The sequence below is a fragment of the Schistocerca piceifrons genome, chromosome 9 (genome assembly GCF_021461385.2).
Source record: "Schistocerca piceifrons isolate TAMUIC-IGC-003096 chromosome 9, iqSchPice1.1, whole genome shotgun sequence".
In the NCBI taxonomy this organism is placed as follows: Eukaryota; Metazoa; Arthropoda; class Insecta; order Orthoptera; family Acrididae; genus Schistocerca; species Schistocerca piceifrons.
The window spans coordinates 190,695,250-190,708,688 of record NC_060146.1 but is presented as its reverse complement, the minus strand read 5'-3'; the positions used below and the strand labels follow the sequence as shown (position 1 = coordinate 190,708,688).

The 13,439-nt window shown below is 40.2% G+C and overlaps 1 protein-coding gene across 6 annotated transcripts in view; it reads left to right on the top strand.

Annotated features, from left to right (window-relative positions):
* The window catches only part of LOC124717355 (echinoderm microtubule-associated protein-like 2), a 655,376-nt gene that overhangs the window by 532,281 nt on the left and 109,656 nt on the right, over nt 1-13,439 (top strand). For all 6 annotated transcript variants that reach the window (XM_047244186.1, XM_047244189.1, XM_047244188.1 and 3 more), the window contains exon 5: nt 6,428-6,697. In XM_047244186.1, coding sequence (XP_047100142.1) covers nt 6,428-6,697 — 270 coding nt within the window. The remainder of the gene's footprint in view (nt 1-6,427; nt 6,698-13,439) is intronic.

Below are 13,439 nucleotides of genomic sequence, written 5' to 3'. Positions count from 1 at the left end.
CTAAACATCCCTAGGTCCACTGTTTCCGATGTGATAGTGAAGTTGAAACGTGAAGGGACATGTACAGCACAAAAGTGTACAGGCCGAACTTGTCTGACTGACAGAGACCGCCGACAGTTGGAGAAGGTCGTAATGTGTAATAGGTAGACATCTATCCAGACTACTACACAGGAATTCCAAACTGCAACAGGATCCACTAATCCACTACAAGTACTATGACAGTTATGTGGGAGGTGAGAAAACTTGGATTTCATGATCGAGCGGCTGCTCATGAGCCACGCATCACGCCAGTAAATGCCAATCGAGCCTCATTTGGTGTATAAGAGCGTAAATATTGGATGATCAAGCAGTGGAAAAACGTTTTGTGGAGTGACAAATCACTGTACAGAATGTGCCGATCCGACGGCAGGGTGAGAGTATGGCGAATGCCCGGTTAATGTCGCCTGCCAGCATGTGTAGTGCCAACAGTAAAGTTCGGAAGCAGTGGTGTCATGGTGTGGAGGGGGGCTTACACCCTTTGTTGTTTTGCGTGGCACTATCACAGCACAGGCCTACATTGATGTTTTAAGCACCTTCTTGTTTTCCACTGTTGAAGAGCAATTCGGGGATGGCGATTGCATCTTTCAACACGATCGGTCACATGTTCATAATGCACTGCCTGTGGCGAAGTGGTTGCTCGACAATAACATCCCTGTAATGGACTGGCATTCACAGTCATGATCTGAATCCTATAGAACACCTTTGGGATGTTTTTGAATGCCAACTTCGTGCCAGGCCTCACCAACCGACATCGATACCTCTCCTCAGTACAACACTCTGTGAAGAATGGACTGCAACTCCCCAAGAAACCTTCCAGCACCGGATTGAACGTATGCCTGCGAGAGTGAAAGCTGTTACCAAGACTAAGGGTGGGCCAACACCATACTGAATTCCAGCATTACCTATGGAGGGCGCCACGAACTAAGTCAGTTTCGGTCACGTGTTCGGATATTTTTGATCACATAAACTGACAGCGGCCAGAATAGCGTTATGCTGACCACATGGCCCTCTTTATCCGCTTCCGGTGACGACAAGTTCTGAGGATGACACGGCGGAAGGTCGCTGCCGTTGGGCCGTCAAGGCCTGTTCGGGCGGTGTTTTGTTTGTTTTAGACTGTGTATGGATGTCACTCAACCAACAAACAGATGTAAATAACCATGCATGCACAGTGCCTATGCAGTGGTGAGGATACGACAACCAAGTGGTTCCAGTCATATCACCAGGAGGGAAGTATACTATTTGTGCTGTCTTTAGTTCCGCCATGCTTAGAAGGTCAATCCTGAAGTTTAATCATACCTGCATTGTTACGTTGTGGCAGTAAGAGCTTTCATGAAGGGAAGTTTCCAGATGTTTCTGTGTTAACCTGAGTGATGTTGTTCGGACATGTCGAGAGGGATGCCACCATGCTGAATAATGATTTTAACGCAAACCACAGGACTTTGTGTTTTGACTCAAACTGTATGAAATAGGCTCCACGATGTGCAATTTCACTCCAAACGTCAATGGCGAGGTCCAACTTTGATACCTAGGCACCCTGCAGTGCTGCACAGAAGGGCCCAACAACATGCTGAATGGACTCTTCAGAGTTGGCATCGAATTCTATTCACAGATCAGACTCGTATATGCCTTCAAACTGACAATCTTCGGAGGCGTTTTTGGAGGCAGCCTGGAGAGCCTCAGCGTCTTAAGACACACTGTCCTGCGAGTGCGGGAAGGTGATGAATCCTTGATATTTTGGAGTGACATTATGTGGGAGCCAAAGTACACCACTTAAGGCAATCAAACAGCTGTATGAGACAGAGATGACATCTTCTGACATATAGTGCAACTATATCGACAACATTTTGGAGAGGGATCCGTCTTAAGGGACGACAGGTCTCAACTCATCGTTCACATCTTGTGAATGCCTTCCTTCATGCTAACGAAATCTCTATATTAGAATCGCCAGCATATTCTCCAGGCATGAACCCTATCACACATGCATGGAATACACTGAAAAGGGCTGTTTTTGGACGAGATGATCTACCAACTATTATGAGAGATCTACGCCAAATCGCCATCGAGGAATGGGAGAATCTGTTCCAATAGTGCCTTGATCTAGAGGACAGTATCCCATGACAAATACAGAAGCATCAATGCAAGAGGACGTGTTACTGAGTGTTAGAGGTACTGGTGTATGCTGCAATCTGCAACACCAATTCAGAAAGTCTAGATTATTGTCATAAAACTTGGAGCTATTTTTTCATGAATGGTAGAGAGAGCTGAAATGTTGTTTTGGTATATCTCTATTCCATTTTTATGTAAAGGGTCAAGAACTGCTATAACCGCGATGTTGCAACACCTTTTTTGATGGGTTTATTTTCAGTACTTACCGACTCCCTTCAGCTAATCTTCCAAGCCTGTTGCTGCCTCTGATAGTTTCACATTGTCACCGGCAAGCAAGCTTTTTGAAACTTTTTAGCAGATTAAAACTGTGGGGTGACCGGGACCTCCGTCATTCGTGGACACCATATCTACTAGCTGAGCTATCCAGACACGATTTACAGTGCCCCCCTCCTCTCCCTCATAACTTTACTTCCGCCCTTTTCTCACTTCCCATCTTCCAGACTTAACAGTTCTCCTGCATATCTTGCAACGAAACAGCTTAGTCACATACTGGGGGATTATTTCCAGAATGAATTTTTCACTCTGGAGTGGAGTGTGTGCTGATTTGAAACTTGCTACCAGATTAAAACTGATTTCCGGACCGCGACTTTAACCTTTGCCTTTCGCGGGAAAATATCAACTGTCAGGCAGTTTCAAATCAGTGCCCACTCCAATAAGAGGTCTGTTCAAACAATTCAGGAGCATTCGTAATTTTGCGCCAGTCATGCGTTGGAGCGAAATGCAGTTGGCATCCCTGCACATGCCTGTGTTTAATGTGTAACTGCCGGAAGTTTCATTGTTATATGTCTGTTATTGTTCAGTACCCTATTGAGCAGAACGTTGTGTCCCACAGTTTACTAATTTCGAGATGGCAGAGATAGAGGAGCAATGCGTTTGCATTAAATTTTGTGTGAAACTCAAGATGACCTGTATAGACATACACCAAATGATGGCCGGCCGGAGTGGCCATGCAGTTCTAGGCGCTACAGTCTGGAGCCGAGCTACCGCTACGGTCGCAGGTTCAAATCCTGCCTTGGGCATGGATGTGTGTGATGTCCTTAGGTTAGTTAGGTTTAAGTAGTTCTAAGTTCTAGGCGACTGATGACCTCAGAAGTTAAGTCGCATAGTGCTCAGAGCCAGAGCAAACCAAATGATGCAGGAAGCCTATGGTGATGAGTGCTTAAGCCATACTCAGTGTTACGAATGGTTCGCACAATTTAAGGATGGCCGAACGGAAGTTAAAGGTTACCCTAGTTCAGGACCCCCTTCGACTTCCATCGACGACGCTCATGTCGGGAGCGTTAACGAAATTGTGTGTGCCAATGGAAGACGGACTGTTGGAAAGTTTGCAGGAGAATGTAACATTTCAGTTGGATCACGTCACAATATCGTGACACAGAATGTTGGAATGCATCATGTTGCCACTAAGTTCGTCCCGCGGCTCATGAGTCAACACCAGGTAGACCTTCGCCTCGCAATCTGTGAAGAGCTTTTGGATTGTACAAAAGAGAATGAGATGTTCCCTGATAGAATTAGTGATGAGACATGGGTCTACGGTTTTTATGTTGAGAGCAAGGTTCATTCTTCACAATGGGCTGCCCCCAAGTTTCTCCAAAATCAAAAAAGCTCTTCAAATCATGTCAAAGACGTGCAGTTAGTTTCCTTTGACTTTGAAGGATTAGTTCATCATGAATTTGTGTCATAGGAACAAGCTGTTAATCGCTGTTACCATCGGGACGCCTTCGAGAAAATGTGAGAAGGAAGCGGCATGGAATGTGACAATTCATGGCTTTTGCTTTACGGTAACGCACCTGCACATTCATCACTGTTGGTGCGTAACTATTGCAGAAGAAACGAAATCACTGTGCTACCTAATCCTCCGTACTCTCCCGGACTTTTGTTTATTTCCAAAGTTGAAAACCTTGTTCAAAGGGCGGGGATCTGCAACGATAGACAAGACAAAAGAAAATTCACAGGCGGCGCTCATGGGATCCAGGAAGGGGCGTACTAAGACTGCTTCCGGAAGTAGAAATGGCATTGGGAGCAATGTATCAATTGCGAAAGGCGAAGATCCCAAGTTCGAGTCTCGGTCCGGCACACAGTTTCAATCTGCCAGAAAGTTTCATATCAGCGCACACTCCACTGCAGAGTGAAAATCTCATTCTGGATTGGTAACTTACTCTCAGTGTTTAGAATTGAAAAATTGTGCCCTTCACAAAACTGAAAAATGTATCCTAGGATCATAATATCAATGAGTCACTGTTGAAATCAGCAAATGTGTACAATAATGGGTGTATCACTTTGTAGGCATACGAAATGGAATGATCACATAGGCTTGGTCTTGAGTAAAGCAGGTGGTAGACTTTGGTTTATTGGTAGAATACTGGGGAAACGCAATCAGTCTGCAAAGGAGATGCTTACAAATCACTCTTGCGATCCATCTTGCATATTGCTCGTGTATGAGGAACATATACCAAACAGGACTAACAGTGGTATTGAACATATATATTGAACATATATATTGAACATATACAAAGAAGGGCAGCACAAATGGTCACAGGTTTGTTTAATCTGTGGGAGAGTGTTGCAGAAATACTGAAGGAACTGAAAAGGCAGACTTGTGAAGACACGTACACTGTTCCTAGAAAGTCTGTTAACCAGCTTTAAATGATGACTCTTACTTATATACTACAACCCCCTATCTATTGCTCACAAGGGGATCGTGAGGATAAGATTAGAATAATTGCTACACACACACACACACACACACACACACACACACACACACACAGAGGTTTTCCATCAATCTTCGTGCACTTCATATGTGAGTGAAACAGGTCCAATGGGATGTGCTCTCTGCCATGCACCTCACTGTGGTTTACAGAGTATAGATACAGATGTAGACAAACAGTTTCTAACTGTATTACTGGATTTATTGTGTTAAATATTTGACATAACTATATTCTTCATAATAAGTATATTATGGCCATTTCAATTTTTTTAATTTGCTCAATAAATATATGAAATATTGAAAATCAAATTTTTGTTGCTCATGGGAGCCATTAGAAGGCAACCTGCAACTGGCACTGTGCTGTGTGCACCATGTTAGCCATTTATTAGTATAAGTAACTAGAGAAACTACATGAAAAAGTGGCAAAAACTGGGCCCTGAATTTTATATGCAAAGATGGAATGTGTGGAACAGACAAATATGTGTCCTCCACCCGCGACATCAAAGTTTTGAAGAGTGGAGGGGGACAGTGAGATAAGGTTTCTGCTCCCACAAACTCACTAGAGATGTTCATTTTCCATATGCAGAACCAGCATTAAAAATTATGCTGTATGTCAGCAGAAATGCAATTAGTATTCTAGTTGACAGCAATTACTTCTTATGAGTGAATCAAACTGTTGCATCCTTGAAGCTACTACTTGTCAGACAATGTTAAACATTGTGTCCCTCAAAGTTCATTCTGTCAAGGAATGGAATATCCCGTAAATTGGAATGGTTTCTGTCTTATCCATGGCTACTTATGAAGAAAAGAGTGACAGTGTTTTCTGCTACTACTGCATTAGGTCTGTCCAAACAGTCAGCAACGTAAGACCACAGAAAGAAACTGCTTTTCAAAAAGGCTTCTGTGACTGCAAAAAAAGCTACAGAAAAGTTCAAAATAAATGCAAAAGTCTTTTTTTATTGAGAGTTTCACAATAATTCAGTAATGTGAAAATTGCACACCTGTGATAGACCACTTCACGTGATGTCTGCTTGCTGATCGGTAGGAAACTGAAAGCACTTTCTAGTATCTAGTAATTATCAGTTCACTCGGGTTGCTGCGTCAAGGAGGAAACACAGTGAGAGGTCACGAAACAATCAATCACTGGAATCTTCGTGTGACTTCTCGATGAGAGGACTCATCAGGTTGATTGGTTTTGCACTCAAATCTAACAGCAGATCATCAACATACATGGTAATATAGTGTGACAGGATTGATAACCCATCATTCACAAACTGGGAAGAGTATGGAACTTAATATTGAACTCTGGCAGGCACCCAAGACTACCTGTCTCTGTTGCGACTTTGTGATCACGGGCATGATGCATTGTTGGTAGGATTTCAGCTACAAGTGAAACCGTATGTATTGTTTTGGTTTCCTAATATCTTTCACCCTCTCTGTACCAAACAAAGTGGTGCAATGGTTAGGCGTACTGGACTCGTTTTTGGGAAGATGGCATTTCTCTGTCTACAGGCGCGCAGTGCACTACCAGTCGACGGGCTCCCTGCACTCTGACAGCCCCAGCTCGAGCAGTGCTTCGCCAGTGCCCACGTCTCCACCCCCGCAGCAGGTGCCTCCACCACAGCAGCCTCAACCGCCCCCGCGGGGGCGCGCATCACCCACTGCGTCCAGCCTGGCACTGTCCAAGCGCTGGAGCTCCACGGGGGACTTTGGTCACGCGGGCATCGTGCAGTCGGCCACACCCCAGCACCAGCCACAGTATCACCACGGTATTGCCTCCAGGTACTGCCAGGGCCAACGCGTGCACTCGAGTGCTGACGACTCGCAAATGAGAATCAAATTTTTGTATCATCCACTCACCGCATTCTTCTCTCTCATCAGTGTCATCTTGCCTCAAAGTTCCTCATTCTATGAACTTTTCTTGTTTTCAGAGCACTCAGAAAGTTCTTGTTGGTATCACTTTCAAGCTCCAAGGCCGGTTTGACGAAGCTGTCCACACTAATCTATCGTATGCAAATGTCATCTGTGTTTAACTACCTGAGTCTAGAACCATTTTTAAGTCTTGATGTCCTACAATTCCGCCCCCCCCCCCTCCCAAAACAAACAAACAAACACAAACACACACACACACACACACACACACACACACACACACAGTGCTGCAGACAAATACCTTCAGAAAAGATTTTGTAGCACACAAATTTATATTAGATATTATTAAAAAATTTCTCTTTTTCTAAAATGCTTTTCTTGCAATTGCCAGTGTGTATTTAGTATCTCCTCTACTTCAGCAATTGTCAATTATTCTGCTGTCCTAATAGCAAAATTTATCTACTATTTTTAGTATCTCACTTCCTGTAGTCATCATTGCCTGACTGCTTCATTTAATTTGACTACATTCCATTACACTGGCTTTACGTTTGTTGAAGTTCATATTATACACTCCGATCAAGACACTATCTGTTCCATTCGGCTGTTGTTACAAATGCTTTACCATCCTTGACATAAGCATAATGTCATTGGCAAGTCTGAAATTTTCTCTTTCTTCCACCTTGACCTTTAATTCCCTTTCCAAACAAAATCTTAATTTCCTTTACTGCCACCCGGTTAACAGATTGAATACCATTGGTGATAGGCTACAACAGTGCTTCACTCGTTTCTGAGTTACTGCTTCACTTTTACATCCTTTGATCTCATAATTGCAGTATGTTCTTTGTGCAGGTTGTAAATAACCATGTTGCTTTTTATATTTTATCCCTTTTACCTTCAGAATTTGAGTGAGTCACAAAGCAAGTTTTATGTAATCACTGATGCTGTCTTGGGTATTTATTGATGTCTTGCCTGACGGCATCTGTTTTAGGTTCTTTCTCTGACGACTGTTCGATTCAAAATTTCACATTTCATCAGCAATGGTTTTCTCAAAGAAGTTATCCTCCATTGCTTGTGGCGGACTGAAGTCACTCAGAATGTGGAGGCCTAGCAGTTCCTTCTCGCAAATAAGAAATGAGTTTCTGTGAGATTTTTGCAGTGTTCTGCATCACTCAACTTATGCTCAGCCACAGCCAATTTCTCAATCTGCCCCTTGCATGTAAATTAATTTGTGTTCCTTGAGTGTTATATGATCGTCCTGTAATTGCATTATACTATTTGTCATGAATGCATAATATTCCGTAAATTCTGCTGTTAATGGACCCTTTTCCCTCTTTGGCCAATTTGAGATACTGAATTCTGTGGTCAGTCTGTAATTCTAAGGATCGGTGGGTATTCCATGGACTCCAGCAAAAGTGTCCAAAGCCCAGCAATCAACAACTTTCAATAAGAAAATTCAGAAGCTATGAGCTACATACTTTAGAAACACAGTATAAAGACGGTATACAGACCAGCCAAAAAAATCATTGAGACTACAAATCATTAACAGCAGAAGGAATTTACTGAATGCTTTGCACTTTATAGCTTAATCCAAATGCGTATTTAAACAGAGTTAATTTGCAAGTGATTTTTCTTGGCAAGATAACCCAAATGTGTCACCATATGGCAGGAAGGAAATGGATACTGTTAGAACACTAATAAATTACACTTTACATAACTTTGATGCAGGATAACTGGTCCACGATCATTGTCACAAATGAGTAACCTGACACACATTTCTAGTCACATCCTTTTTATTTTTTGTTCAGGCAGAAGACAAGACTACAAATATCTTCACAGTTAGCACCTTCTACTCACATGTCAACTTGTACACAATACAGAGCTCGGCCAATTCTGCCATTCCAATATTGTTTAAAATAAAAACTGTTCATCCATTATTTGCCAACAGTGTGAGATATTTGCAAAATTTTTAATAGTACAAAACCATATTCCATTGTTGAGATGCTTAAATATGATTAAAGCCATTAATTTACATGCAGTTATCAACTTTTCTGATATTTTTGAATGATTAAATCTGGATCTTAATGTTTTCAATGCACAACTGTTCATGAATTTTGAAATAGAAGCTAATGAAATATATTATGGTTTGTCAATCGGATCATCCTATTGGAAGGTGATTCTGAGCATTGTAGTTAAAACTAAAATGATGAGCATTTACTTTGAATATGTCACTTTTCCTTTCTGTGTTTTCGAAACCAACAAGCATGTAATATTCATAAAGTTGAACTTCCACTTCTTTATTTGTCCAATTGCTGCAGCTTTAGTTTTTGATAGAAAAATCCACTTAACAAGAGTAACATAAATTAAGTAGCAACCCAGGATGGTTTTTCATATCGACCATGAGTGAGCATGCATAGCTTGATGCAGAACAGTGTATAAAATTCACTGAATCTCAAGGACTATTTGGTATACCCACTTGTTCCAAAAAGCCGTCAAGATCTAAGAGCATGGCAATTACTTCAAAAAGAAAGTGGGAAACCTGAGGTTAAATGGATGTTGGATTCCTGTATTACAGAGAACAATGGTTGAAGGTAGGAAATGGTAAGGTAAGACATTAACTTCAGTCCACATAAACTGTAAAAGATAATTCTTTGAGAATGACAGCCACTCCTACTGGTGAAATATCAGATACTAAGACAGCCAGACATTGAATGAGAGACATGAAATGGATGCCTTCAGGCAATATATTAGAGTTAGTTTTAGCAAAAATTCATAGCCTCTACACCATTTTTCCTTAGTGTGCACCTTCACAACCCTTGCGCCCAATGTCTGCATCACTGGGAACTTGTTCCTTACAGTTTTTGATGGGACAGACAATTATACTGCAATCTATACACTCTCTCAACTTGTTTTTAAGCAGCCTTTGTGCTCTCATGAAAATGTTCCCCAATGCTGTATATGTACTCAAAAAAAATTTTGGCACATTCCGTGTGTCCTTACTAATATTTTTCTCAAAGTCTCTGTTTCCACACAATGCTTTCTTACAGTATTTACACCCATTCTGTTCTTTCACAGTATCTGCGCGTTCATATTCCTTTCCTAAAATCTAATTTCCCTCATTAACCTGTTTACCGTAATATTGCGCACTCTCTTCTCTCATCCAATCAGTATTACTCCCCATATAAGCCTAAAAAGAAATGCCTTGTTAGCTGTTTTCAACAGTTAATGTCATAGTAATTTACAAGACAAAATAACTATGAACATTACTAGACACTAGAATTCTCTCTGCATTTTGTGGCAGGTCTAAGATATCAGGAGACTGCTTTTCTTTGGATAGATAAAACACAGATGCAAAAATCTTCTAATGATTGCGTGGAAACAGACTGATACTGCTAAGCACTCTTTGCTTTAGCTGGAAGCAAGAGGAGAGGAATGAAGGAAACGAGACATCCAAATGATTGAGCAAAGAAATCACTCAGAATCACCTGCTGCGGTCTGAATATCTTGAAAGTGTGTCTGCTTACTTAATAGTAATGATGTGGGACCACAGGGTGCCACATTTTTGTTTTCTCAACCCAAATGTAAATTGTAACACAAACTGTTATCAGTTACTGTGCTAGCACGTCTCCAAACATCCCTTTGAAATAAATGTAAATCTTCTGATCTAGGGTTTTCACAACATGCACAAATATCTAATACCTTTGCACCATCTCAAAAACTGGGTGCCTAAGACATAAAAACACAACATGCATTTCAGATAATTGTTGCAGCATGATTTCACACACACTGTCTCATTCTGCTACACTTAGCATAGTTTAGTGGTGGGTAGTTACAAATCCAGCTGTCAGACATTTGTTTAGTCTGCTGTAGAAAATTTATGTGACAGTCTCTGTGAAATCGTATCTTAAAATGCACAGTGATATTTTAATGAGTGCAGCATGAACATAATGTGAATGAAAATTTCCAATTTTTGGATATCAGCTCCATCTGTTGGAGGACAAATTGAAATACATGGTTGAAACAATCACAGAATTTGTGAGACCTACAAATTTCTTTAAATATATTGTAAGTGGTTTTTATATGCTAAAACTTGTTAAATTAATTTCCCTCTTAAAAGTTGAAAATTGAACATTTTGTGTATTTTTTAAGCTTACCTGCATCTAACTCTCATTTAAAGTGTTACCAGAATACACAAAACACTCACTTATGGTATGGGTTCCTGGAGACAGTCACATACATGCATTCAAAAGCATATACAGGCCAACTTTGCTAAATGAGAGGATTGTGGGGCAAAGAAAGTTGTTTGGACATTTGGTCAGAAATGTGGTACACCATGAGGTGCAGCCACTTGCAGCTGGAGATAAAAGATGTTTGACAGTGTAGGTTTGAGTGATGGAAAGCACACTTGAGGAAACACCAGGCAACTGGGAATGTCCTGTCTGCGCTAGTGTTTTCCTGGTATGTTGGCAGAGAACCATCAGCACTGGTTCATCCTCAGTGTGTGTTTGGGGATTACTGGTGACCACCCGTAACACCAGTCATCGTTCCAAGTCTCATAAAAAAGGCATATCGGCGTTCATGCAGGAAACCCTACTTCTGCAGCTGGAAGACATGTGTTCTGTGGTATGAATGGTAATGTGGCTATTACATGATGAGGCTCCAGGTAACTCTCATATTTCCCTGTGGAGGCATCTCAATAACATACACTGTGACCACACATTGCGGCTGAAATGGTGCTGATAGTTCACTGCCAATGGATCACTAAAACATTAGTACAGACAGAACATTACCACTTACAATACATATATGATTTCGACTATTGAAACCTACACTATCAAAGATCTTTATCTCTGCCTTCAAGTTGGTGTAACTTCACTTAGAATGTGTGTCAGGCTACAGATCCATGTGACCTTTTTTGCACCTCATCCCTTAAGGGACCATTTCCTGCAGTTTGTCTGCATTTTGCAACAGCACCATGTATATTTTTTATTGGGCAGCACAGCCACAACCGTTGTCAATCATCTGGCCAAGAAGTATTTCATTGTACTCTTTACTGAGGAGGAGAAGAAGAAGAAGAAGAACAACAACAACTTGAGACTAAGTTTCCCCTGCAGTCAGTCTGATTACCACACACTTTCCTTCCCTTCTACATGCATAATGCATAAATAGCATTTTCTTGAGAAACCTTGGTAACAGAAACTTGCAGAGTGCCTTGTCTTGACAGTTGACAGACAGATTATTTGAAAAGAATAAAATTTCTGTACCAGTACTAGAAATTTTTAAGGTTGGGCAGCATATTCTCTATCTTTAAATTAAATTATTTAAAATTATTTTAATTATGTTCAAACAATTGATAATTGAAATGTACATGATTAAATTACAATAAATGAATGTACATTAAAAGCAAAGCATTGATGTATATTAACACAATGCTTTGTTTTAATGATAAATAGTCTATAGAAACATAAATAAAGATGCATGTACTTAAATCCATTTGTGCCTGTGACATTTGCAAATTATAAATATGATTTCAAAAATGCTGAGTGGCCAAAAGTCTTTGGAAGGCACTGTGATAAGTCAGTCATCAGCTGCCTGAAAGAGTTCCAGGTGCCAAAACCATAAAAATCTGTGATATGGATTTCTTTTATATCAAATGAAATCAGTAACTGTTCTTTTCTCTTTCACCTTTTCAATAATAAACTGTTATTGTACATAGTTACAGAGTTCTGGACTGAATGGATGTAAAATCTACTCTTTCAGATTATACACAACTTTTCATTGTAAATGTCAGCCATTATTATTATACTTGTTCATTGGCGGGTCATATTGTGTCATATTCTGAGGCTTCCCTTATGCAATCTGTGCAATGTCGGTAGCTCCATGCCGTACTTGCTGTGATGTAAGCGGGTCTGCTGTACGCCACCCCAAGAGTACCTCAAACAAAAAATACAATACATTACAAGACAAAACACCTATTTGAACTAACACAAAATATGCTATACCTGAAAATGATGTTCTTTTTTCATACTTAAACCTCATCACTATTGTAATGAAATTGATTACAAAGACACTTACTCATTCGTGGATGGTGGGGATACAGAACAGTCTGGACCATTTAATACTTTCGGGGAAAAAAGTACCATAACACCATATTTGGCAAAAAGTGACACCGAATTTGGCAAAAAATAGCACCAAAAAGGGCAATAAATAACACTGAAATTGACAAACAAAAAACAACAATGCAACTGGCAAACTAATGCCTAATTTGATAAAAAATAGTACCAAAATTGGCCAAAAATCACACTGAAATTACAAACAATACTGAGTGTTGCAAAAAAAATCAACACTGAAACTGGTAAGAAAAACCAACACCAAAACTAGTGAAAAATAACACTGAAATGGCAGAAGATAATACTGAATTTGTTAAAAAAGAGAATATCACCAATTTGGCAAAAATAGCACCAAAATTGGAAAAATAAATATGAGAATCGCAGAAGATAACACCAAATTTTATTAAAAAAAAGAATGTCACTGAATTTGACAAAAAGAAAAACACTTCAAACTGATAAATAAAATTTGACTGAAATCAGCAAAAAAAACACTAAATTTGGCAAAAACTCACCAAATTATCCACATTCATAGAATAAAATTTACA